Source organism: Centropristis striata, chromosome 2, assembly GCF_030273125.1.
Source record: "Centropristis striata isolate RG_2023a ecotype Rhode Island chromosome 2, C.striata_1.0, whole genome shotgun sequence".
NCBI lineage: Eukaryota > Metazoa > Chordata > Actinopteri > Perciformes > Serranidae > Centropristis > Centropristis striata.
In genome coordinates, this window is record NC_081518.1 from 43,994,542 (window position 1) to 44,021,025 (window position 26,484).

The 26,484-nt window shown below is 34.8% G+C and overlaps 1 protein-coding gene across 3 annotated transcripts; it reads left to right on the top strand.

Annotated features, from left to right (window-relative positions):
- Positions 1-8,859: 8,859 nt before the first annotated feature.
- LOC131987620 (tryptophan 5-hydroxylase 1-like) lies at positions 8,860-21,557 on the top strand. 3 transcript variants are annotated; one of them, XM_059352517.1, is made up of 12 exons: positions 8,860-9,111; positions 9,173-9,177; positions 11,068-11,214; positions 11,876-12,059; positions 13,016-13,116; positions 13,225-13,292; positions 14,561-14,757; positions 16,839-16,974; positions 17,102-17,228; positions 18,120-18,215; positions 19,455-19,588; positions 21,358-21,557. In XM_059352517.1, exons 1-12 carry the CDS (start codon positions 9,009-9,011, stop codon positions 21,518-21,520), a joined length of 1,461 nt encoding a protein of 486 aa, XP_059208500.1. In that variant the 5' UTR covers positions 8,860-9,008; the 3' UTR covers positions 21,521-21,557. The 3 variants fall into 3 exon arrangements, with proteins under 3 accessions (XP_059208500.1, XP_059208498.1, XP_059208499.1); XM_059352515.1 differs by lacking the exon at positions 9,173-9,177 and having other exon boundaries at positions 8,860-9,130; positions 11,079-11,214; XM_059352516.1 differs by lacking the exon at positions 9,173-9,177 and having other exon boundaries at positions 8,860-9,107.
- Positions 21,558-26,484: the final 4,927 nt, after the last annotated feature.

Genomic DNA, 26,484 nt, shown 5'->3' on the forward strand with positions numbered 1-26,484 from the left:
TTATCCTATTTATATTTTTATTTCTATTTCCCTGTTTTAATTGACTGTTTTTACTGTTTTCAATTGTGTCTGGCTGTTTTTAATGTGTATGTAAAGCACTTTGAATTACCTTGTGTTGAATTGTGCTATACAAATAAACTTGCCTTGCCTTGCCATATCGTCACCCTGTTAAAATAATCGCCTAACTAATTTTTTCAAGTTTTGCAGGAAACACAAAAAACTTCACCCAAAGTATAACATATGACATTTATTGATCATTTCACTCAAAAAGGATGTAACAAAGGATGGCTATTGGCATAGTAATAACACTGTGTGTGAATTATGTAACTTAAGAGAAATAAATGACTTTGGCAATTTTTTTGAACATGCCTTTGTGACTTAAGCAAGATATGGTAACACTTTATTTTGAAGGAGTCTACATAAGAGTGACACAAGCCATGACAACAAGTATCATGAGCATTAATGTTACTTCAAAGTGTCATTAAAGTTCATGACACATCTCATGTCATGTTTATGACACGCTCATGTCACTCTTATGTAGACATAGCCTAAGTTACATTTCATTTTGATTCAGGCATAATAAATACGCTTAAGTCACACACTTGACATAGGCCATTATCTTAAAGGGGTAAAATCACATGATCTGAGGATGATTTAGGCAAAAAAACAAAACAATTTTGACAAAAAATGACTTGTGTGACGATATTATTAAAATATAAAAAGAACAAAAGAGAAAAGATCATACACAAGTGATATTGAGGCCTAAAGCAAAATAAAAGCATAAAGCAAAAATTTGTAAAAATATAATAGTTATCTTTTATCTCAGTCATACAAAATATACATCATTATTGATATACATATCCTTACCAAAAATGGAAATTAATTATTAAAAATGGGATTCGCTATATACTAAATGTATCTTAATTAACGTGAAATTTAATTACTTATATATTAACTTCACAAGTATGCATGAGTATGGGACAGATACAAAAAAATCTTTCCTTCCACATGCCATCACACTGTACAATAACAATAACAAATAATAGTCTGGTTCATTACATACTGTCGCTATGCACTTTGTTTTTTATGCACACTGTTCATTGCACCTTATTTGTTTCACAGCACCAAACATTTTTATACTGTATATTCATATTTATTCTGCACTGGAATTCGACTCCTTGATACATACTCCTTCTTTAGACACTTTATTTTTTATTGTATTTTTATATTTTATTGCTTGAAGTATGCCTAGGTTGTTCTTATTTAATTGTGTTGTCATTGTCTCTGTGTTATGCTGCTGCTACACTGTAATTTCCCAGCTTGGGATAAATAAAGTCTATCTATCTATCTATCTATCTATCTATCTATCTATCTATCTATCTATGTTATTATATATAATCAAAAGTAGGCCTGAAGTACCCATCGTGCAATAAAAGGGTCCGTGTCCGCTCTAGTTTAAAATGCCAGAGAATCACTGCATGCATGTATCCTTTAGCAGCACCTAGTGGTAGAAAAAGACATCTTTATCTGAAGTCAGACAAGTAGAGCTGAGCAACCATTTTCCTTTAAAGTCAAATTAAAATCTAAAACTATATATTTTTCCTTCTATTTATTAGCACATCATGTTGACAGGAGTCAGTCTCTGTGTTTCCTTCCCTTCACATCTGCCTTATTTTCAGCAGTGGTGGAAGAAGTATTAGGATCCCTTACTTAAGTAAAAGTACTAATAAAACACTGTGAAATTACTCCACTACAAGTAAAAGTCCTGCATTCAAAACTTACTGAAGTAAAAGTACAAAAGTATCAGCACCAAAATGTACTTAAAGTATCAAAAGTAAAAGTACTCGTTATGCAGAATGAACCCACTCAGATTGTTTTATATGTTCTAAATATATTATTACATTATTTGTATTGATGCATTTATATAAGTAGCATTTTACTGTTGTCCAGATAGGACTAATGTTAACTACTTAATACACTGTTATGTTTTATAAATGTGTAATCATATTAAATATATGGTATTTTTTCATGTTGAATCTGAAAAGTAACTAAAGCTGTCAGCTAAATGTAGTGGAGTAAAAAGTACAATATTTGCCTCTAAATGTAGTGGAGTAGAAGTATAAAGTTGCATAAAATGGAAATACTCAAGTAAAGTACAAGTACCTCAAAATTGGACTTAAGTACAGTACTTGAGTAAATGTACTTAGTTACTTCCCACCACTGATTTTCAGAAAAGTGATTTACATATTTCATCCATGTGAATTATTTCAAAATGTTTCAGTGCAGCATAATAAAATAAAGCAACAAAAATAAACGTGTGGATGCGGAATGACCCTGCACAGAAACCATACGGCTGCAGAGTGCACTGGACAAGGCCTGGGCTCTCTAATTGTATAAAGATAGAGCAGATGGATCACACTCTGAGATTGGTTTTCATTAAGCTTCTCAAAGAAGCAGAGCTGCACCAAGGTCAGATTTACGTCTCAGAAAATCCTGGCTCCCGATAACTTGTTACTAGTGAACAAACCTGCATCAGTGGTTTTCTTCTCTGAGGTTTGCTGAAGGTCATATCCGGCTGTAAATGTGTTTAAATATTCCAGGTCTCATGTAGAGCCTCCTTGAGACAGGCTACTGATTCAGGCAGAATTAAAGAACCAGATGGAGACTTCCTGTCTCTTGCTATAATTACAATTACTCATCGTAGATGGAGAACTGCACAGGCAGAGTGAAGGGGGGCCTTAAGCACTGAGGTTTTCTTTTACGTGGGTAGAGTTATGTGTTTAAGGACTCTGTTTATATGGCAGGAGACCTAAATAAAAATGTAATATAAATCTGTGTAGGTGTGATGTAACGTAGCCAATGAAATAACCTGCTGAGTGAAAATATGGGTCAGCTGTGATTTCAGCATGGAAAAACACACTTGAAGCGGATCAGCCAGGTAAACCAGGGTCCTGGTACCAGTGGAAGAAGTATTCAGATCCCTTACCTCAGTAGTTCTCAACCTTTTTGAGTCGTGACCCCCAATTTAACATGTTGTCCGCGACCCCCGCACAGTTCAGATCACCCAAAAAAGGAAACAAAATGAACAAAAAAGACACAAAATGAACAAAAAAGACACAAATTGACCACAAAATGATAAAAAAAAGACACAAAATGACCAAAAAAAGACACAAATTGACCACAAAATGATCGAAAAAAGACCCAAAATGACTAAAAAAGACACAAAATGATCAAAAAGACACAAAAAAGACACAAAATGACCAAATAACACACAAAATGACAAAAAAAAGAGACATTAAGTGACCAAAAAGACTAAAACACATTAACACATGAACACTTTAACACAGTGGAGACAGAGCTGACTTCCAAAATGATTTGGCGACCCCCAGAAATCATCTCGCGACCCCAATTGGGGTCCCGACCCCAAGGTTGAGAATAGCTGCCTTACCTAAGTAAAAGTACTATTACCCCAGTGTGAAATTACTCACCTGCTAGTAAAAGTCCTGCATTCAAAACTTAAACTTAAAGTTTTTACTTAAGGGTAAAAATACAAAAGTAAAATTGAAGTATAAAGTTACATAAAATGTTAAAACTTTCAACACCTTGTACAAACCGAATATGTGAGAAATAAACAGTTAATGACACCAGACAGACAGAATAATAGACCATGGCAGTACTTTATTTAAAAACAAATCTATATTAAAATAGTAGAGTGAAGCAAACAGCCGTAATATTACAGAGTCTCCGCTCTTTAAACCAACAGGTTTTATTTTTCTTTACAGATTTGTCACATTGTGGAGCACAGCAGGAACCGTTTGTCCCTTTAAACCAGGGGTGTCAAACTCAAATACACAATGGGCCAAAATTTAAAACTTGAATAAAATCGCGGGCCAACATTGAACAAATAAACCTTTTAATATATACCAAACATGTTTTGCTTTAACATTAAATATGGAACCAGCAACGCTTATAAACATACAATATATAACTAAATAGTGCAGACATGCAAAATCAAATTTCAAATAAAAAACACATCAATGTCATTAATTTATTGAATAAAAATTAAATAAAAATCGTATGCCTCTTTTCTATTTGCATCCTTCTGATTTAAATATCAAAATAAAGTTTTTCAACAGGTTAATACATTTAAAAATAAAATAACAATAATAAATCTAGTATTAGCGGTAAATGCACCGTATAATACCGGCGGGTCAGCTTTTATAGTACAATAATAATATAATAATTTGGTATTGCCTTGCGGGCCAAATAAAATTACACTGCGGGCCAAATTTGGCCCGCGGGCCAGAGTTTGACACCCCTGCTTTAAAGGATTTCTCTGCAGAATTAAACCAAAAAAACCCCCGACTAAAGTACAATTAAAATTGTACTTAAGTGCAGTACTTGAGTAAATATACTAAGTTACATTGCACCACTAGCTTGTTTGGCTCGTTGGTTAATTTGTCACATTGTTTTTTTGCCCCACTAGCTTGCATACAAAGACAAAAAGATGGATCGTAGGGAGAAAATTAAGACGTTGTAACTTATGGTGCATGTTGTAAATGTACTTACGGATTCAGCATTGGCCAAAAAAACAACGACTCAAAAGCTGGTTATTGGAGGAGGCTGCATGGCCGTTTGAAGTCATATTTCAACATTAAACATTTTTAGTGCCCATCTAGACAGATATTGCACAAATCAAATTACCAGTATTGACAATGTCGGTTGAAACCAGCAGCTCTCTGGAGAATATCAATGTGCCTGCAGAAAAAAAGACTGAAATGTATTTATTTTAATAATTTTGATCAAATAAGACGGGGTAGTTAAAGGGGTGAATGGGAGGTGGGCTTTGGATATGATGAAGGGGTTTTTTTTGGGTTCAAAGAGTTGAAATACTATAAGTTTTTATTTGTTTATTTATTATTTACATGTGTATTTTCTCAATTCTTTTGTTTGACATTGTCATTTTTATGTATTTATGCATTTATTTATTTATGGGCCTACTGTTTATCTATTTGCTCAGTCATATGATTTTGTCTTTTTGATATCTTAGTTATCTTGAGGTAATTTTTTGATATTTTATGTTTATTAAAAAAAAAAAAAAACGTCACCCTGTTCAGATACTTCTGAGAACAATGCTTCACAATAAAGATATTTGGAACAATTTTGATCAAATAAGTACACAAGTGAAAATTTTATATTTTGATTTGACTCATAAGATGAAGATTAAACTATAAGACCATCTGCAACACATACTGGAACCATTCAACCAGTAAATTTGTGCACCAATCATGTTCTTCAGAAACTTCCTCGTGTGAGAGCAAATCCCTCAGTCACATCCTCAGTTAGTCATGTTTCCCAGCTGATGCTTGATACTGCTCGGAATATTTTTTTAAGCCAGCAAATGGCTTGACCTCTGTCTTGAACCAACATCCTACTTGATTTTTTTTTTTTTTTAAATCAGTAATCACGTAGACAAACACAGCAGCTAACTTTGAACCAAGATGCATAAATGTAAAAGAATTCAGTTTATAAGTAGCTCTGACGTGAAGACAGTAGATGAATGCAGCCACAAATCCAAAGTTATCTTGTAACTACGTCTGATTCACTCATTAGTCCGTTTCTCTAATAGAGGAAACCTCATTAATTTCACCCCTAATGTGGCGACTGATGGTGAGAGCTTGTAAACATGTTGGTTGCTCATAACAGAAACATTATAAACGCTCCATGAAGTCTAAAGTACATTAATGAGTCACCCACTTAGCTACCTGGTAACAGTAAGACAACTGATTAACTTTTTAAAAAATACTTTATTGCAAGGCTTCTTACTTTCACAAACATAATCAGTCATTTCGTTTTCTTTACAATATTGTACCTTGCATTTTTTCCCCTTTTTTTTCAAGGTATGTATTCACAAAGTAAATAACAAAACATAGGGTAAACAGACAAACAAATATACAAAGAAAACTGGTATTCCCCAAATGAGGATCTCCAAGAAAAGGAATAAACAACAAACTAACGACACACACACAAAAAAAACAAAAAAAACAAAGATATACTAAAATAGACTAATGAGAAAATAAGGGGTGGTGCATGTATGCATGTCAAGGTTATAATAGTTTTGGATTTTTCATTAGTTTTAGTTTTAATTTCGTTGTGAATTTTTGTTTTCAAATTCAGTTAGTTTTAGTTAGTTTTTAGAGTGAGTTTGCTAGTTTTAGTTTAGTTTTTGTTAGTTTTAGTTTTTGTGTAATGGGCTATATGTTGGATGCAAGATTCAAAGTGGTCATAATAAATTTTGCCTTTATTTCCTTTGGTTTATCCATCTTAGCCCCAAAAAGGTTATTAACTCTTACAAACATAAACATATTTACCATGTGTTCCTGCATGTTCAAATAGAAACACTGAATTATGTCTGAAAAAAGAAGGACACGAAAACGAAGGACATTTTCATTCTAATTTTAGTTCGTTTTAGTTAGTTTTATAACCACACAATACAGTTTCAGTTAGTCTCTTTAGTTAGTCTCGTTTTTATTTTTATTTCAGTTAACAAAAATGTTTTTTCAATTCTAGTTTTCGTTATTTCGTTAGTTTTCGTTAACTATAATAACCTTGGTGAGTGTTAGTGTTGGGGAGGGCACCATTTAGTTCATCTCCTTAATTTGATTAAATATTTCCACTGTTTTTACCAGCCTTTCTTTACAGTATAACTTATTCCAAATATGTATTTGTTCCCTATTTCTAAAAGTTAGTCTTTCCATCTCTGAACTTTGTTCTGCTGTTAATACCCATGCTCTTAATTTTGGTGTATTTGATTGTTTCTATGCTTTAGTCACCTGCTTCAGGACAGTTAAGACAACTGATTAACTGATGCGACCACACAGTTAACTTTTCTGTCAGTATGGACAGATGAGCATAGAAACAAACAAAAACTAAATGTACAGTTTGTATCAGGAATTGGCCAATTTGAGCAATGGAGCAAATATCGATTCATCAATGCTGGAATAAGTTATTCACCACTTTCATTAATAAAGGGTCAACCATTTCTCACTTTTAAAAAAAATAACCACAAAGTCTGCAGTTATGAATGATTACCATTTCTTAAGTTGATAAAAGAAATACAGTTTTAAGCAAAGTGGAAAAAACATTTGTTGAAGTTGAAGTTAACCAAGAGTCTCACAACTCTAGCAAGTAACATCACTGAAACCAGTCCAGACTGGTGAGCTGATGGGAGCAGGACAGACCATAATACCATCACAATATACAATAAATGTGGAAATAAATATGTTAATAAATGTGTCTGTCTCTGTGTGTCAGCCCTGCAATTAGGGATAATGTATGTATGTATGAATGAATGAATGTTAATAAGTTAGTGTGAATAACTTAATGCATATGGAAGTAAGTAGAAATAATGTAGTTATGATAATAAAGAAATGAGGAAATAAAAAAAAAGGGAGGAATATTTATTCAATCTTTTCTTAAAACTATTGTGCTCATTTATTGTTTGTGAATTTTGGGCCCTCATAGTTTATTATTAATCTGTCAAGTAAATAATTTATAAGACAGTTTCTCATCCTGACTACCTATTGTGAACCTATCGTCCTGGTCATCAAGCTAACTAGCTTTAGCAGTGACATATTGTATTTACTAGTAGTTCAGCTACTCGTCCTGAGAGTATTTACTACATAACAAGCTTCTAGAACAACACATCACACACATCGATGAATTTCACTGTTCCACAATGATTTATTATACGTTTATTAGGACATTTTTGTTGCTTTCTGTATGTGCTTTCTTTCCTCTTAACCTTTTATCAGGCGAAGAACCGTATTTGGTAACTCGTAGCAAATCAGCGTGGGAAAAAAGTAACAGATTTATGAGAAAGAAGTGGGAAAAAAGGCAATTTTTCTTGCAGATTCACCACTTTAAATCTCTTAAATCTGCAACTTTTTTTCTTCTACACTGCAAAAAAAGAAAAGTTGGGTGAACTCCAAATTTCAAGGCAACAAACTTCGATAAAATTTTAAGTTGGACAATTAAACTAAATATTTTAAGTTTTGTTTTTGAGTTTGCTCAACTCTGAATTCAGATTTTTGTCAACTCAACTGTAAGTTGTACTAACTTATAATTTTACATTGTAATAACTTTTAATCCTTACTTCTGCTAACTTCTGCAATGTGCTGAATTGGCACGATTGTAACGCCGCTATGAAATGTCAGCTAATGTTGCGACCACAATGTTGAGTTAGCATTGATACGCTAACGGCTACTCTTGTAGCTGTAACAAGCAGCGCCGCTAGCATCAGTTAGCCGCTAGCTTTCGCTAATGACCGAATTTCACAACAAAGAAATAAGAGTTATCAGAACTATTGTCCCTTGTTGTGAACCCCAACTTAAAGATATAAGTAACAACAACTCACCAACTTGTTTTTGAGCAGACAACTGGCTTCCTTTGTTGTGCTAACTTACATTATTGCCCTAAATGTCAATAATTTTCCAAGTTTTACCAACTTAAATGGTACTTAAAACACAAGTTGGCTTTTTTGCAGTGTAGATTTGCCACTTTAATCTAGTAAATTAGCAACTTTTTTCTCCACCCCATTTTGATATCCACTGAAGTTACCAAATATAGTTATTCGCCTGATAAAGGCTTAAACCTGAATAACAAAAAGTGGTTTGTATACATAAAGCCAATATTCTTATTATTATTATTATTAGAATACTGACAGAAAAAGGTTCTTAACAGCCCCTGTGGGGTCCCTTCTCTGATGAGTGTCAGGTCATGTGTCAGTCATGATGTTAATCATGGACTAATCTCCTCCTGCTGAAGGAGAGGAGCCCTCCCCTTCACTCCATCTTCATAAACTACGCAGCATTTTACTCTGTGTGACAGAACGGCTGGCAACTCATACTGGAGCTTCACCTGCAGAGAGACTTTCATCTAGCTTCAAGCTGCAGAACAACTTTACTGAGCAACAATTACTTTTCTACTGTTGACTTACAGAGACAGACATGTATGCCAAGAAGTCCAAAGAACAGCAGGGGCCATGCAGAGGAAGGTCTTTTGACTCTGTGAACTCTTCTCATGAGGAGAAGCAGCTCAACAATGAAGTAAGTACCACTAATGATCCTGTGTTCTGTGTTTATTTAAAAATCCTCACCTGAAAGAAGAAAAGACAGAGTATTGCACCTCTACTTCTGTGAAAAATGTACATATTAACCCTTTGATGCACAACATGGGTCTAAAGTGACCCGACTGAGGTTTTAATTTTCTATATTTTTGCAATAAATTAATTTTATCATTCAGTATTCCAGGTTTTCCTCAATCAACTTGTTTTTGATCATCATACATCCTAATTTTTTGTTTTTCATTTCTTACTTTTTGAATAAAAACCCTTTTTGTATCAGTACGCTTCTTATGCACAACATGGGTCAAAAAATTTCATTATGGGGGTATTGTGTGTATAATTTTAAGGAAAAATTAATTTAATCAATTTTGGAATAAGGCTGAAACATAAAAAAATGTGGAAGAGTGAAGCGCCCTGAAAACCTTCCAGATACAGTGTATGTGTGACAAAATGATACATAAACATGTTAAATATATTAAATATATGAGTGTGGAAAGTAACTATTTGAAACAAATTACTATTATTATAGTATTAGGTTATTTAATTTTAAATAAGATTTGGATGAATGAGTCATTTCAGACCCATGTTGTGCATCAAAGGGTTAAATAGGCTGCGTTATCTGGCAGTAACAAAAAATGACACGTTATTTAAAGAGTGTTAATTTTGCGTTTGAAGACACAGTTGCAGATTAAATATATAACTTTTAACCTTGTTAAACCCTTTGTGTTTTAAACTCTCCGGTTCACTCAATCACTCTTTTCCACAATGGGTGTTAAATATTAAAAAATAAACATTCACCCCCTGTGGTGGTTTATCACTCTAAAGATGAAAAAGAAAAAGAAAATGGGAGACTGTGAGACACTGTAAGTGTTTACCAAGATCTTGAGTTTTCTATTGAAATAATTATATATTTTATTGTGTTAATGTATTTTCATTTATGTAAGTGTCACAGTTAAGGATTTACATAATCTTATCATTTGGTCAGCAAAAATGTTTTGTGGCCAATAATCAATAAAATTGAGGGAACAGATTGCATGCAATATTATTAATTAAATCTAACTATGTTGCAAGTTGAGTTAATAACAACTTAAAAGGAAGTGTTAAGTGTCAATTAAAAACGGACTAATTCTATTGTGTTGGATTCATTCAAAATTCTCTTGATTTAGAGTTACATACACATAAAGATTATATTTAATGTGATCAAAATAAGTAGATTATATCTCAAACATTTTTATATTAAAGTTACTTAAACAACTGCCTCAAAATGAAGGACGCATTTATATTTAATACATTTTATCAAATATATTAAGTAAAATTAAATGACTACAGAATAATTTATTAAGTGTATGCTGAAGCAGACAAAACGTGCATTTAATTTCAGCTGGACTTAAGTCATGTGTGTTAGTCTTTTTGGTCATTTAATGTCTTTTTTTGTCATTTTGTGTCTTTTTTTGTCATTTTGGTTTTTTTTAGTAATTTGTGTCTTTTTTTTGGTAATATTTTTGTCTTTTTTTGGTCATTTTGTGTCTTTTTTTGGTCATTTTGTGTCTTTTTTGGTCAATTTGTGTCTTTTTTGATCATTTTGTGGCCAATTTGATTCTTTTTTGGGTAATTTTGTGTCTTTTCTGACACATGCCAAAGTAGCAAGTTAATACTTTACAAGGAGTCTCTGGCTTGAAGCTGACTGTTTTTAGTTGTTGTCTGCTTCATTATTTGTCCAAAATACGTCGTATCAACTGAGTTTGTATGATCTGAACTGTGAGATTGTGTTCAGTGAGTGGGGGTTGCGGACAACATGCACGTTAAATTGGGGCTCAAAAAGGTTGAGAACTACTGGCTTAGTGGATCAATATGTCAGTAAGCGTTGAAGAAAATGTATTTATTTAATTTATTTCAGGCTGTTGGGAAATCACTGATGTATACAGTATGTATATTTTTTTAAGGTTACATTGAGTAAGTTTGATGAGAACAAGGACAACAGAAACATCTCCACTGGGAGACCCTCCAGCTCTGAGAAAGGTGCTGCAACCATCATATTCTCTTTAAAAAATGAAGTCGGCGGTCTCGTCAAGGCGCTCAGACTTTTCCAGGTGGGTGTTAAATGTAAAGTATTAAAGGCTGCTCTGTCATCTTTAACCCATAAGAACCCATTCCCAATTATCCTTAAAGGAAAATTATGGGGGATATACATTAAAGTTTTAGAAAAAATGCTACCCCTAAATGTCAAAGATCTGTGATGTGACATAAACGTTACATTGGGCGTTTATGGTATTTGTGTTCATAATATTTCTTATTTTTTTAAATAAATAAACTAGACATTTTCTGCTTACAGAAACACAAATTTGACTTTTTCTTTGCATCTTCACAACATTTATCAAAATTGTGACATTAATAGTGCTGTTTAACAACAAATTATTTTTCAGATTTGTTTTTAAGTAACAAATTAATACAAAATAATAAAAATTTGCCTTTTTGTTTGCATCTCCATAACATATGTCCAAATTGTGACAGGAAATATGGTCAGAACAAGTTAAATGCAATACATGACTCCTTATTAATGGGTTAGAATTGTTAAATGGGTTTAATCTTAGATTCTAGAAGATTTAAAGTGTTTGTTACAAGGGTGTCACCATAGGTTCTTATGGGTTAAATTAATGTTGCTCTTTTGTTGTGAAATGATCCAATATGATCGTTCATGGTTTGGAAGCGTTTCCACATGTTTTGTTCACCTTGGATATTATGTTTGTGCAGGAAAAACACGTCAACCTTGTTCACATCGAGTCCCGCAAGTCCAAACGAAGGAATTCAGACTTTGAGATCTTTGTGGATTGTGACACTGACCATGAACAACTCAAGGAGCTGACTCAGCTGCTGAGGAGGCACACTGATATTGTTGATATTTCTCCATTTGAGAACTCCACTCTACCTGAAGACGGTAGGCCATCATTAACTTTTCATTCAACTGATTTACTGAATCAAAATGTAGCTATTTCTGCTTAAAAACATGCAGCAGTAACAAAGACTGATTTCAGAATAAAGGCCTCCTATAAGAAGTGAGGAGCATTTATGGGTACAAGTCAGGAACCGGCCTACTTTACATATCTCAAGGGTGCTGAGTCCAAAAAAAATGGTTCCCAAGCGAAATTTTGAGTTTTTGACCTTCTAATTTGTATCAAATGGCCAATTGCCCATCTTGCTCAGTCATTGGACCATTTCCACTTAGTTTTTTTGTAAGTAGGCAATCAAGATGAGGAAATTAAGTTTCTGGATCTATAGTCTAGGGTCAGAGCAAGGATATAGTGGAGGCTCAGTGTCTTTTTTATGCATATATATATATATATATATATATATATATATATGCAAAAGACCAACTGGAACATTTAAAAGTGATATTGATTGAATATTTATGTTGGCCTTAAAAAAAACACACAAATAATGCTTAATTTCACCTTAAAAGTTGGTATTTTGCATATATATATATATATACATAAAAAAAGGCACTGAGCCTCCACTATATTCTTGCTCTGACTCTAGACTATAGATCTATAAACTTAATTTCCTCATCTTTGATTGCCTACTTACAAAAAAACTAAGGGGAAAATGGTCCAACGACCAACGGCCGCCATTTTGATATGCAAATGAGAAGGTCAAAAACTCAAAATTTCGCTTGGGAACCATTTTTTTTTGGATTCAGCACCCTTGAAATAAGTAAAGTAGGCCAGTTCCTGACTTGTACCCATAAATGCTCCTCACTTTCACTTTTTGGACAATTCCGTCTAGACTATATACTCAAGACCTGTCAATAAGTACCAAAATGAGTATATGGGCCAAATAAAATGCACAGTTTAAATTTAAAAATAGTAATTGTACTGAACCTGATGTGTATTTCAGATATGGCTGGTGTGCCCTGGTTTCCTAAGAAGATTTCTGATCTGGATCTGTCTGCAAACAGGGTTCTGATGTACGGCTCTGAACTGGATGCTGATCACCCGGTACGCACAACAGTCTCAGCCGTAACAAAGAAGCTATTATTCTTTCTTTACTTGTATAATAAGCTAATTGTGAATATGTAAACTGAGATTGCTGGTCTGTTTTTGCAGGGATTTAAAGACAACATGTATCGGAAAAGAAGAAAATATTTTGCTGATTTGGCAATGAGCTACAAACTGTAAGTTCAATTGTTGCTTTGACTGCAAATTGTTTCTTTTTGCTTTCATGTGTAAAATACAATTTGGTGATTTTTTTCAATTTAAGAAAGAACTCGTTGAAATGGATCGTAGATAAACAGCATCTGCACAAAACTGACAATAAATCAAATATATTAGCAACTGCCAGACAATAAAAAGACATTAACCCTATCAGCTAAAAACAAACAGGATGATAAAAGATAAAATCCATGGTGTTATTTAATTCACTACATTGCTACATTTAAAACACTATATCTGTCCACATTCATTACAATCTAAAGCAGTAGTTCTCAACCTTTTTGAGTCGCGACCCCCAATTTAACATGACTGTTGTCCGCGACCCCCGCTCACTGAACACAATCTCACAGTTCAGATCATACAAACTCGGTTGATACAACACATTTTGGACAAATAATGAAGCACAAAAAAGAAACCAGATGACCAAAAAAAGTCACAAAATGTCTAAAAAAAGACACAATATGACCAAAACAGAAACAAAATGACCAAAAAAGACACAAATTGACCACAGAATGATTAAAAAAGACACAAAATGGCCAAAAAAGACACAAAATGACCAAAAAAAGACACAAAATGTCTAAAAAAAAAGACACAAAATGTCTAAAAAAAGACACAAAATGACCAGAAAAGACACAAATTGACCACAAAATGATAAAAAAAGACACAAAATGACCAAAAAAGACACAAAATGACCAAGAAAAAACACAAAATGTCCACAAAATGATAAAAAAAAAGACACAAAATGGCCAAAAAAGACACAAAATTACCAAAAAAGACACAAAATGTCTAAAAAAAGACACAAAATGACCAGAAAAGACACAAATTGACCACAAAATGATAAAAAAAAGACACAAAACGACCAGAAAACACACAAAAAAAGACACAAAATGACCAAAAAAAGGTACAAAATGACCAAAAAAGACATTAAATGACCAGAGGAATAAAACACATGAACACTTTAACACAGTGGAGACAGAGCTGACTTCCAAAATGATTTGGCGACCCCCAGAAATCATCTCGCGACCCCAATTGGGGTCCCGACCCCAAGGTTGAGAATAGCTGATCTAAAGTACAAAAGCTATAAAAAATTCAGATCTACAATCAGATTTACTGGGGAAGAAAATCAACTGTGTTTTAATGTGTTCAGGAACCCTTTTTGTACTCCATGCTTGATCTCTCAAAGTCATATTTTATATCGTTTTATTCAGCTAACTCTCTTTCTGTTTGTCAGTGGTGATCCTATCCCACATATAGACTTCACAGCAGAGGAAGTGCGTACTTGGGGTGTTGTGTTCAGGGAACTCAACAAGCTGTACCCCCTCCACGCCTGCAGAGAGCATCTGAAGAACCTCCCCCTGCTGACCAAACACTGTAACTACAGCGAGGACAACATCCCCCAGCTGGAGGACGTCTCACACTTCCTCAAGGGTAACTCTTTAAATCTATCAGCTCTGCTAATTCTGAGTGTCTCAGCAAACAACCAGCAATTACGGCTGAGTGCTTAAGCCCCATGCTGCAGTGCCCTCAGCAGCAGTTTATCTAATGGCTGAAAGATATCGGCTCCACTAAAACATCAACCTCTCACTCAGAAACAAAGACTGAAAGACAAAACATGGATGTCATGATCTTTTTTCAACAGAGCTTTGGGTATTTATCCATCAAACGTTGCAGTCGTAAAAATTACATAATTATTTGCCAAAAGGAAAAGTCTAAAGTTACAAAAAACAGACTCATGCAAGAACATTTTTGTATTCCCACAATAAACCACTATTACTTTATTACCAGTAGAGCTCTGAACCTTAACTGCAGACTCATCTGTAAATGATAGTTTTAACTTGATGAAAAACATCTGTACATAAGTAAGTGCAAAACTGCAAAATTACCAAGAAGACACTACATGACCAAAAAAGATACAAAATGACCAAAAAAATGACACAAAATGACCCAAAAAAGAAAAAAAAATTACCAGAAAAAGACACAAAATTCCAAAAAAAAAGACACAAAATGACCAAAAAAAGGAAACAAAATGAGCAGCAGGTTATCTAATGGCTAAAAGATATCAGCTCCACTAAAACTTCAACCTCTCACTCACAAACAAAGACTGAAATACAAAACATGAATGTCATGATCTTTTTTCAACAGAGCTTTGGGTATTTATCCATCAAACGATGCAGTCGTAAAAATTACATAATTATTTGCCAAAAGGAAAAGTCTAAAGTTACAAAAAACAGACATTTTTAGTGTATTCCCACACTAAACCACTACTACTTTATTCAGTTAGGCTTGCCAGTAGAACTCTGAACCTTAATAACTGCAGACTCATCTGTAAATGATAGTTTTAACTTGATGAAAAACATCTGTATGAGTAAGTGCTGCTCAAGAGACTTGATCATTAGCATTATCAGCCATTGCAAGAGCTATTGTGGGGCCCTACACCCTTAAACACATCAATTCTTTATTAAACAGCAAACCTGAAGTAACTAAACTAAAAGGTAACTAAAGCAGCTAAAGTAACTAAGGTTACTGAAGAAAAAAGTAACTGAAGTAAAAAAAAGTAATTAAAGTAAATAAAGTAACTAAAATAACTGAAGTATAAAAGTAACTAAAATGACGGAAGTAACTGAAGTAAAGTAACTAACCTGCTCTGTCTAACTGAAGTAACGTAGTGTTAACCCTTTGATGCACAACATGGTCTAAAGTGACCCTACTAAGTTTTTATTTTCTATATCTTTGCAATAAATTAAATTAATCATTCAGTATTGCAGGTTTTCCTCAAATAACTTGTTTTTGATAATCATACATCCTAATTTTTGGTTTTCATTTCTTACTTTTTGAATAAAACCCTTTTATTATCACAACGCTTCTAATGCACAAGGTCATTTTTGACCCATGTTGTGCATTAGAAGGTGTTTATATGTTGTCATCAATTCACCAATCACCAATTTAAAACCTGACAAAGAAGACACAAATATTAACTATCCTATTTTGTTAAATTGGTGTTTTTCCAATGGAAATTATTATTTGGTGGCTCTAATAAGTCTCAAATGTTAAAATATGTTATTTTCCAATGTAATCTGGTGGTTCTAACAACTCTTTTAAAGTTAAACCTTAAAAATAAGACAAACATAGTTACACATATACTCAAATTGTTAATTTATCACTTTTTGTATCACTACGCTGCTAATGCACAAGGTCATTTTTGACCTATGTGTGTAAACTTGATGTAATAATACAAAAACTATTTTTCTTCATAAAGTATGAAAGGAAAAATGGTTATAATGATCCGTTGGAATAAAAAAAGATATTCAAACACACTGCCAGCATGAAATAACATGGGGAATGAATGTGGGTAATTTTTGACCCATGTTGTACATTAGAAGGTGTTTATATGTTGTGCATCAAAGGGTTAAGATGATGTAATTCACAGACTTTGCTGTCAACCGTTTTCAATGGAACAGCCATTGTTTGTGTGTGTGTCTGTATATGTTTTTGTGTGTGTGTGTGTGTAGAGCGCTCCGGCTTCATCATCCGGCCAGTAGCAGGGTATCTCTCCCCCAGAGACTTCCTAGCTGGTCTGGCCTTCAGGGTGTTCCACTGCACTCAGTATATCCGCCACAGCTCCGAGCCTCTATACACACCTGAACCGTGAGTACTGACACATTCACTTAATCTTGTTTTATTGTTGATCTTGTCTTTTTGTCTTGTTGTTGTTATTAGTTTCTCATTAAAAGCAACACCTACATTTACCTTCTGAAACGTTTGCTTGCTGCAGGGACACGTGCCACGAGCTGCTGGGTCACGTTCCTCTGCTGGCCGAGCCGAGCTTCGCCCAGTTCTCCCAGGAACTTGGTTTAGCATCGCTGGGTGCTTCAGATGACGCTGTACAGAAACTGGCCACTGTGAGAAAATGCACACGCAAAAGACACAAAAGAGGAGAATAAAAGTTAAAGAAGGGGATATATTTTTTGTCATTGAAACTTATTTTTTGTTCTATCAATTTCAACATACAGTTGATTGATAAATTGATTTTATTTTTTAAACATGGTTTGGCTGCTGAACAGCACACACTGTATTAAAACCAGATGGGATACCTTAAAGCAGTAGTTCTCAACCTTTTTGAGTCGCGACCCCCAATATAACATGCATGTTGTCCGCAACCACAGCTCACTGAACAGAATCTCACATGGACAGTTCAGTTCACCCAAAAAAGAAACAAAATGACCAAAAAAAGGAAACAAATGACCAAAAAAGACTCAAAATGACCAGAAAAGACACAAAATTACCAAGAAGACACTACATGACCAAAAAAGACACAAAATGACCAAAAAAAGACACAAAATGACCCAAAAAGACACAAATTGACCAGAAAATGACCAAAAAAGACACAAAATGACCAAAAAAGACACAAATTGACCAGAAAATGACCAAAAAAGACACAAAATGACAAAAAAAAACACAAAATGACAAAAAAAACCCACAAAATTACCAAAAAAAAGACCAAAAAGACTAAAACACATGAAGACTTTAACACAGTGGAGACAGAGCTGACTTCCAAAATGATTTGGCGACCCCCAGAAATCATCTCGCGACCCCAATTGGGGTCCCGACCCCAATTGGGGTCCCGACCCCAAGGTTGAGAACAGCTGCCTTAAAGCACCCTTAAAACAAATTAGTCAAATATGTATTAATATTTTGTATATTTATAAGCATCCCTACCATAAGCACACAAAAACATATACATTATCATACTGTGTCTATCTGTCTATGTATCATATTTCTCTTTGTTCCAGTGTTATTTCTTCACAGTGGAGTTTGGTCTGTGTAAGCAGGACGGCAGGCTGAAGGCCTACGGAGCCGGACTCCTCTCCTCCATCAGTGAGCTCAAGGTAACATGTGACCAGAGTCTAACTTTGTACAGTACAAGTTCATCTGCTGCACTTTCTGCTTATACTGTGAACTTAAACCCTTTATCAGGCAAAGAACTATATTTGGTAACTTCAGGTAATATTTAGAGAAAAAATGTACTATTTACTACCAATTTACTAGATTAAAGTGGCAAATCTACAAGAAAAAAAGTCGCAGATTTAAGAGATTTAAAGTGGCAAATCTGCGCAAAAAAGTAGCAGATTTACAAGAAAAAAGTGGAAAAAAAGCAACTTTTTTCTCCCAGATTCATCACTTCAAATCTCATAAATCTGTGCATTTTTTTCTCGTAGATTTGCCACTTTAATCTCGTAAACTTTTTTCTCAAAATATTATTTTCGTATGTTTTTTTTACACATTCTGGCTGTATGTAATATCCTCCAATATTCTCTAGGGTTGAAATTTGGAATTTGCAACTATTTCACTGTCAGTGTCCTATTAAGGGTTAAAGTGGTGAATCTGGGAGAAAAAAGTTGCTTTTTTCCCACTTTTTTCTCATAAATCTGCGACTTTTTTTCTTGTAGATTTGCCACTTTAATCTAGTAAATTTGCAACTTTTTTCTCGAAATATTACCTGAAGTTACCAAATATAGTTCTTTGCCTGATAAAGGGTTAATATAAATTCCATTCCTTTATGCATTCAGCTCACCTACAGCAATGGTGTTAAGAGAAAATCCATAGGAAGCACTTACTACCACAGAAGTAGTGTTTAATGAGGTACTTTTTAATAGTCAGTGCATTACCAGCAGTAGATGGTGGTGGGCACGCCTCCAGTTGGGAGGAGTGCACTTGACAAACCTGATTAAGAAAGCCATTCTCCCAGTATGTAAATATGCAGGAGTTGCAGTTTGTGGAAGACTTCACATATTTGATGGGATGTCTGGGGTCCTCCCCCCAAACAATGTTATGTTTTTCAATTAGAAATATGCAATTTCATCATTATTATTACTATATTTGTGTAAAAATCATTTGGAAAAGCTAGGGTGGATAACAGGCAAAAAGGTTAAAGACGTGTTAAAGAAATCGACTGGAGAACAACTACAACCATTGGATCTGGGGAAAGTCATGTAGTTAGTTATGACTCTCAGCACATTGATTTTACATTAACTCGGCTTAGTTGGTGCCTGAGGGCTCCACCTAAGCCTTATAATGGGAGGGAAAATCCTGAAATGTGTCTACTATGTGTCTTTTTCTTCTATTAGCATGCTTTGTCTGGCAAAGCCCGGATCCTTCCATTTGACCCCCTGGTGACCTGCAACCAGGAGTGCTTAATAACTACGTTCCAAGACGTTTACTTTGTTTCCGAGAGTTTTGAGGAAGCCAAGAACAAAATGAGGTCAGTAGAATTGTGTTCTGTAAATGCAGCCCTTCCTTTATAAACTATCTAAAATCCATTCTCTTAAAAGATTTCATTGCATCATCTCTGTTGATTATCTAACCCAGTAGTTCTCAACCTTTTTGAGTCGCGACCCCCAATTTAACATCCATGTTGTCCGAGACCCCCGCTCACTGAACACAATCTCACACGCACAGTTCAGATCACCCAAAAAAGAAACAAAATGACCAAAAAAGACACAAAATGACCAAAAAAAGAAACAAAATGACCAAAAAAGGAAACAAATTGACCAAAAAAGACACAAATTGACCACAAAATGATCAAAAAAAGACAAAATGACTAAAAAAAGACACAAAATGACCAAAAAAGGAAAACAAATTGACCAAAAAAGACACAAAATGACCAAAAAAGACAGAGCTGACTTCCAAAATGATTTGGCGACCCCCAGAAATCACCTCACGACCTCAATTGGGGTCCCGACCCCAAGGTTGAGAACAGCTGATCTAACAGCTGGATGACAGGACTGATTGTGTCTATGCATACAGATCACAGTATGATCAGCTTATCATAAAAAGACTGGAAGCAGGGAGAAACAGCTAGTCTGTCTCTATCCAATCAGCAGGAAGACGCTGCATCTGACTGTTGTTCGCCCATAAATGGTGGCACGCCATGTTTTTACATTACTGTTTGTCAGGGCCGGCTCTAGGCGACATAGGTGGTTGCCTAGAGCGCCATCTGCTGGAGGGGCGCTGCCAGTCACCCTCGAGGGAGAAAAATAACAAGAACAATTTTCGATGCCAATTGTCGCCCTCCCTTTGTGTTCTGTTTTGAAAATAATACAGTACAGGCCAAAAGTTTGGACACACCCATCTCATTCAATGCGTTTTTCTTTATTTTCATGACTATTTACATTGTAGATTCTCACTGAAGGCATCAAAACTATGAATGAACACATATGGAATTATGTACTTAACAAAAAAAGTGTGAAATAACTGAAAACATGTCTTGTATTTTGGATTCCTCAAAGTAACCACCCTTTGCTTACTAGAATATAAGACATGTTTTCAGTTATTTCACACTTTTTTGTTAAGTACATAATTCCACATGTGTTCATTAATAGTTTTGATGAATTTACAATGTCAATAGTCATGAAAATAAAGGAAACGCATTGAATGAGAAGGTGTGTGTCCAAACTTTTGGCCTGTACTGTAAATATTAACAAAATAAAGAAACAGATAAACAATGACATTTTGTCACTTGTGGTGCTGAGTCACGTGACGTGTGGTCATTGCCTTGCCCCCCTTTAGACGGTCAGACCGCTGTCACAGAGGTCACGTCATGTCAAGTGACAGACACGTTATGTTTTGATAAATCTTGCAAGATGAAACAACCGTCAAAGCTCTCCGGTGCAGTATTTTTCACGGGGTTTTCACTTTCATTGTCTCTCATGTCTCTAACTTTGTTAGCGCTCTCCGGCTGTGATTCTTTGCGAATTGACTTGTAAGTTAATAATTATATAGACACTACACCAAATGGGCTAGAGCCAGCCCTGCTGTTTGTGTACAGACTAATACATGAGCTTTAAAAATGTCCCCTTGCTTTCAGTCTTTATGCTAAGTTAGACCAATCACCTCCTGGCTTCAGTAGAGTGGTATCAATCTTCTCATGTCCTGGAAAAAAGCAAAAAATTTGGAATTCCCCAAAAAGTAAAAATGACAATGATGTGAAGGGAAATCCTGCGTGTTGATATGACTTTGTTGTGCCTGCAGAGAGTTTGCCAAGACGATCTGGCGTCCATTCACAGTCCGCTATGACCCGTACACCCAGAGCGTGGACGTCCTGAAGGACACCAACAGCATCAACAGCATGGTGAAGGACATCCGGCATGAGCTGGACATCGTGGAAGACGCCCTGAACCGACTCACCAAATAACGGAGAGTCTGAGGGGAGCTGTGATGAGGGTCCGAAGAGACTAGCTGCAGTGGGTTAGAGCAGCTGCTCTCAACCTTGGGGTCCCGACCCCAATTGGGGTCGCGAGATGATTTCTGGGGGTCACCAAGTAATTTTGGAAGTCAGCTCTGTCTCCACTGTGTTAAAGTGTCCATGTGATAATGTGTTTTAGTCTTTTTGGTCACTTATTGTCTTTTTTTTGGTCATTTTGTGTCTTTTTTGTGTCTTTTTTTTTGTCATTTTGTGTCTTTTTTGTGTCTTTTTTTGATCATTTGGTGTCTTTTTTTTTGGTCATTTTGTGTCTTTTTTGTGTCTTTTTTTGATCATTTTGTGGTCAATTTGTGTCTTTTTTAGTCATTTTGTGTCTTTTTTTTAATCATTTTGTGGTCAATTTGTGTCTTTTTTGGTCATTTGTGGTCAATTTGTGTCTTTTTTGGTCATTTTGTTTCCTTTTTTTGGTCATTTTCTGTCCTTTTTTTTTGTCATTTTCGGTCTTTTTGGTAATTTTGTTCCTTTTTTGGGTCATTTTGTGTCTTTTTTAGTGTTCATGTGATAATGTGTTTTGGTCTTTTTGGTCATTTTTGGGTAATTTTGTGTCTTTTTTTAGTCAGTTTGTGTCTTTTTTTGGTCATTTTGTTTCTTTTTTGGGTGATCTGAACTGTGCGTGTGAGATTGTGTTCAGTGAGCGGACGTCACGGAAAACATGCATGTTAAATTGGGGGTCGCGACTCAAAAAGGTTGAGAACTACTGGGTTAGAGGAACTGAATGTGTGAGGTTGGATGATAGAGGGAGTTTGGGCACTGACCTGAATCCAAGATGGTGGTGAGGCTAAGCTGTAGTGATTTGTTCATCTTGAGTAGAGTTATAATCATACAGTACTTAGTAGCTCTTGTATGGGACACTTTGCCTTGGTGTACATCTTGACATGTATGACCATATCAATTTAGGAAATGTGGAGTGATAATATGTTGCCTAATTGGGTAACATATTACTGTTGTAGTTTATGTGAAAGAATTTGAATAAATGTGTAATAAAGTTAAAAATATACATTTTTTAAATATGTATCCTGTAATCCTAACTTTGCTGCCACAATGTGAAAGTTATTGTCCAGTGCTACAGTGTAAGGATGGATCCTGGTATTTAATGTTTCTGCTGATTGCTGTTGATTTGTTTGTGCCTATGTTCTGTTAATGAAGCACTATATGGTGTTGTTGATCATAATGGATTACAATACTTCTGTAACCTTTGTTAGAAGTTTGGGTTTAAATCTGTGAATGTGTCTATGTGTGTGGTTTCTGGAAATGGGATAAACAAAACAAAGGACAAAAAACATATACAAGCAATTAAATCCAGTCTGAAATGACAGTTTGCCTGGATTGATGTATATATATATATACATATAAAGTACAATATATAATATATATAAAGTACTATATATACAATAAAGTACAATAAAATAAAATACTGAGGTAGCATAAATAAAAACAACAATAGAAAAAAAAACACAGAATAGAACAAGGACACTTAAGAAGTTAAAAAAAGAACATCAGTTGGTGGGATGGTTGGCAAGATGATGGTAATAATTAAACTGGTGATATGATGCAACAATGCTATAGTTACTAGAAAGCATATAATAATAATAATAATAATAATAGTACAGTATATAATATATATAATATAATATGTAAAAATAGATAATAAAGTGTTGAGAAATGAACAACAATAAAAAGAGACGTCAGTGTGATCCAACACTGGTTATGAGAAATTACGTCATATGAAATGTGTTTTTTACATTAAAAAAATAATATAGAATATGGACAGTGTTAAACTGTGTTCCATTCAGCCAGTGTAGTGTACTATGATCCAACACTGATTTTGGGTCATTAGGTCACATGACCTGGGAGCTGTTGAAAATACATTTTTTGACATTAAAAGATTAATATAAAATATGAAGAGTATTAAGCTGCAATAAAAAGAGGTGTGTCTCATGCTGCCAGTGGAGTACTATGATCCAACACTGATGTTTAGTCAATGGATGACATGACCTGGGAGCTATTGAGCTAAAATGCTAATATTTAGATATAAAAATGTGAACAGACTTCAAATGTCAAAAAAAGATGTGTGTCTCATTCTGCCAGAATAGCACTATGATCCAACACTGATGTTGAGTCATTAGGTCACATGACCTGGGAAATACCAGCATGTTAAAAAAAAGTCATAGCCACAAAAAGAAATGTGACTATTTCAATGCAAAAGCAAAATGCAGCTTTGATGAGTGTGAAGCTGTCTACTTTTTCTTTAAGAGAAACAAGCCGAAATCAACACAAAAAAGAATACGTTTTCAAGTGATTCGCGTTGGGGCGGTTACACACAGAAAACATCAGAGGAGATTTCAACCAGCAAAGTACCTGAGAAGAGGAAAAACAGCAAAAGCTATAACCAAAGGTGTCAGCAATTTCCACTCCGCCATGCTGAAAAATACACCACTTGATGAAATAACAGCTGGCAACATAACTCGCAGACTGACCAAGGCTGTTTTAAAGAAAATATCCTCTGAAGAGAAGAAGAGCACAAAGCTTCACAACGATGTAATGTTGGAACTAATGTTCTCTCAAAAAGTAATCCGATGCAGCATTTAAAGGTTATCTGAAACACCTACAAATTGATCCATTTGCTCTACATATGTACACAGACGATGGACTTAACATTCTGGCTGAACACCTAAAAAAACATCCTGTCACTCTCTCCCTTGATGCTACAGGCAGTGTTGTCCAGATCAAAACAAGAAAGTTCTGTATTATGCTCTAGTTTTGCCTGGCATGGGCAAGGACAGCCCTCCCCTACCTGTCACAGAACTTGTGTCAAACAGCCATTCAGTTCCTGCCATATCAATTTAACAGAAAAATATCAAACAACACAAACAAAACAATAGCACAGGTTGAGACAGATCATAGCTGGGCTATGATTGACAGTGTGCTCATATCTTTCAACAAAGAAAGTGTTTCTGTCTACCTTGACAGAGCATATCAAATCAGAATGGGACAAACAAAACAAATTCCAACCTTTACAGTGCTTCACCTTTGCTCTGTCCACATTTTGAAGGCAAAGGAATATGCCTTGTACACCTTACTTACCTTCTAAACTGCACTAGCATGAACATGGCTGTGGAGGTTTTTTATCACATGATCGAAGATGAGAAGATTCTCATAGACAGCACTGCAAACACCATTATTGGAAAGTCGCCTTTCACACAAGTTTTTCAACTCCACAGGACCAAGCAGAATGTGATGTCCTTTCTGATGATGCTGTTGGCACAAAAACCAGTACCAGTGTCCTGGTGTTATCGATGTGCTACTTAAAACCTACATGGGGATCTTTCCTTTATGGAGTGGTTTGCTTCTTGGGGATCTGTCACGGCACATGAAGACAGAAATTTAAAAAAGCGATGGAGAGCCGAAAACAAGAGACACAAACTGCCACGTTCAGCTGTGGTTTAGTTTAGTAAAGCATTCTATCCTGCAATAGAAGAGATACTTGTGACCAGCAGAGTTTGTGTCCAGAATGTTTGCCTCAATGCAAGGAAGATATATTGAGCACATCATGCAACAAAATCCTCCAGTGCAGATTTTTTGCACAAACTCAATCCAATTTCAGGCAAGTCAGATGATGACCCTGTTGAAGGCTTTCTCAGTAATCCCTGCGATGGATTTCAGCACAGCAAAAAAAGAAATGAAGAAGAAGAGGAGAGATCTGGCTCTTAGCATCCTAGATGCCTCGGGTAAATGCAAATTAAGCATATAAATCAAAAACAAGATACAGTAGATAGTAGATGTATTAAATCAATGTTGTTGTTTTTTTCAGTCTTTGATGAACACAATTATTGTGCAATGTGTGCCCCCTTTAAGCCACCAGGACCAGGAACTGCCATTATACAATGGGTGAGTGAAAAACAGTTATAGACATGTTGAATTGTCATATAACCATGAAAAAGTATAGTAATGTTTAGGTGTCAAATAATAACTAATTAATTAATTTATTAACAATAACATATAATTTGTTTTCACCTAAACAGATACAATGTGATGACTGCGACAGGTTCCATAGCTCATGTCTGTCCAAGAAGAAAAAATGGAAATGTCCCTTTTGCCACTGAAACAAGGGACATGATTCAAGAAGGTTAAAAACATGAAAAGTGAAGCTGCGAGCAGAATTGACTCAAAATCATTGTGTCCATAGAACTCCACTGTGACACAATCAAACATAGCATTACGTAACATGAAGTACATAAAAAACAATAACAACAAAGATTATCCAACATAGAATACACACGAACTACAACAAAATAAATGCACACATAAAAGATGAATAGATAAAGATTCGCCTTCATCTCTGTACAGAGGGAGTCCTATTTGTTGCTTTCTTTATATCTAATTACTTTAATTTAACACAAGCCCATCATTCTTATTAATGATGCAACTTTCTTTCTTAATCCTATATATAAATGTCCTCTACAGTGTTTAGCCCTTTATTTACTTTGGGGGCTGAAGTTTCTTGTTATTTGTTCGAGTGCTGTGATTCTTAAAATACCAAATACATAATCTTTTTCCTATAGAACCTATTCTCAATCATTAGTCTGACTAATAAATTTAAAACATTTTTACATGTAAAGAATGTAAGAGTGTGGTCCGGTTCTTTCAGCACAATCCCTTTTAGCAGCTAGAATTATTCTGTGTATACATGGTTAATGACAGTGGTGTTTTAAAAATAATGTATGTTTATATTCCAAGTATATTGTTGCCAGAAGGGCGATTTCATATTTGGGAAACTATCTTTTAAAACTGTTATTACACTCATTATGTGATATGAATGTTTTCAGTTCTGTCTGACATTTATCTATAATATTATTGAAGTCTTCGGTTCTGTATTCCTGAAGTATTTGATACAT

Bases quoted from the DNA above. Each gene is read 5' to 3' on its own strand.
- LOC131987620 (XM_059352515.1), top strand. From the start codon at position 9,009: ATGTATGCCAAGAAGTCCAAAGAACAGCAGGGGCCATGCAGAGGAAGG. The intron at 13,117-13,224 runs GTACGCACAACA...CTGTTTTTGCAG, and splicing joins AACTGGATGCTGATCACCCG to GGATTTAAAGACAACATGTA. The intron at 16,975-17,101 runs GTGAGTACTGAC...TGCTTGCTGCAG, and splicing joins CCTCTATACACACCTGAACC to GGACACGTGCCACGAGCTGC.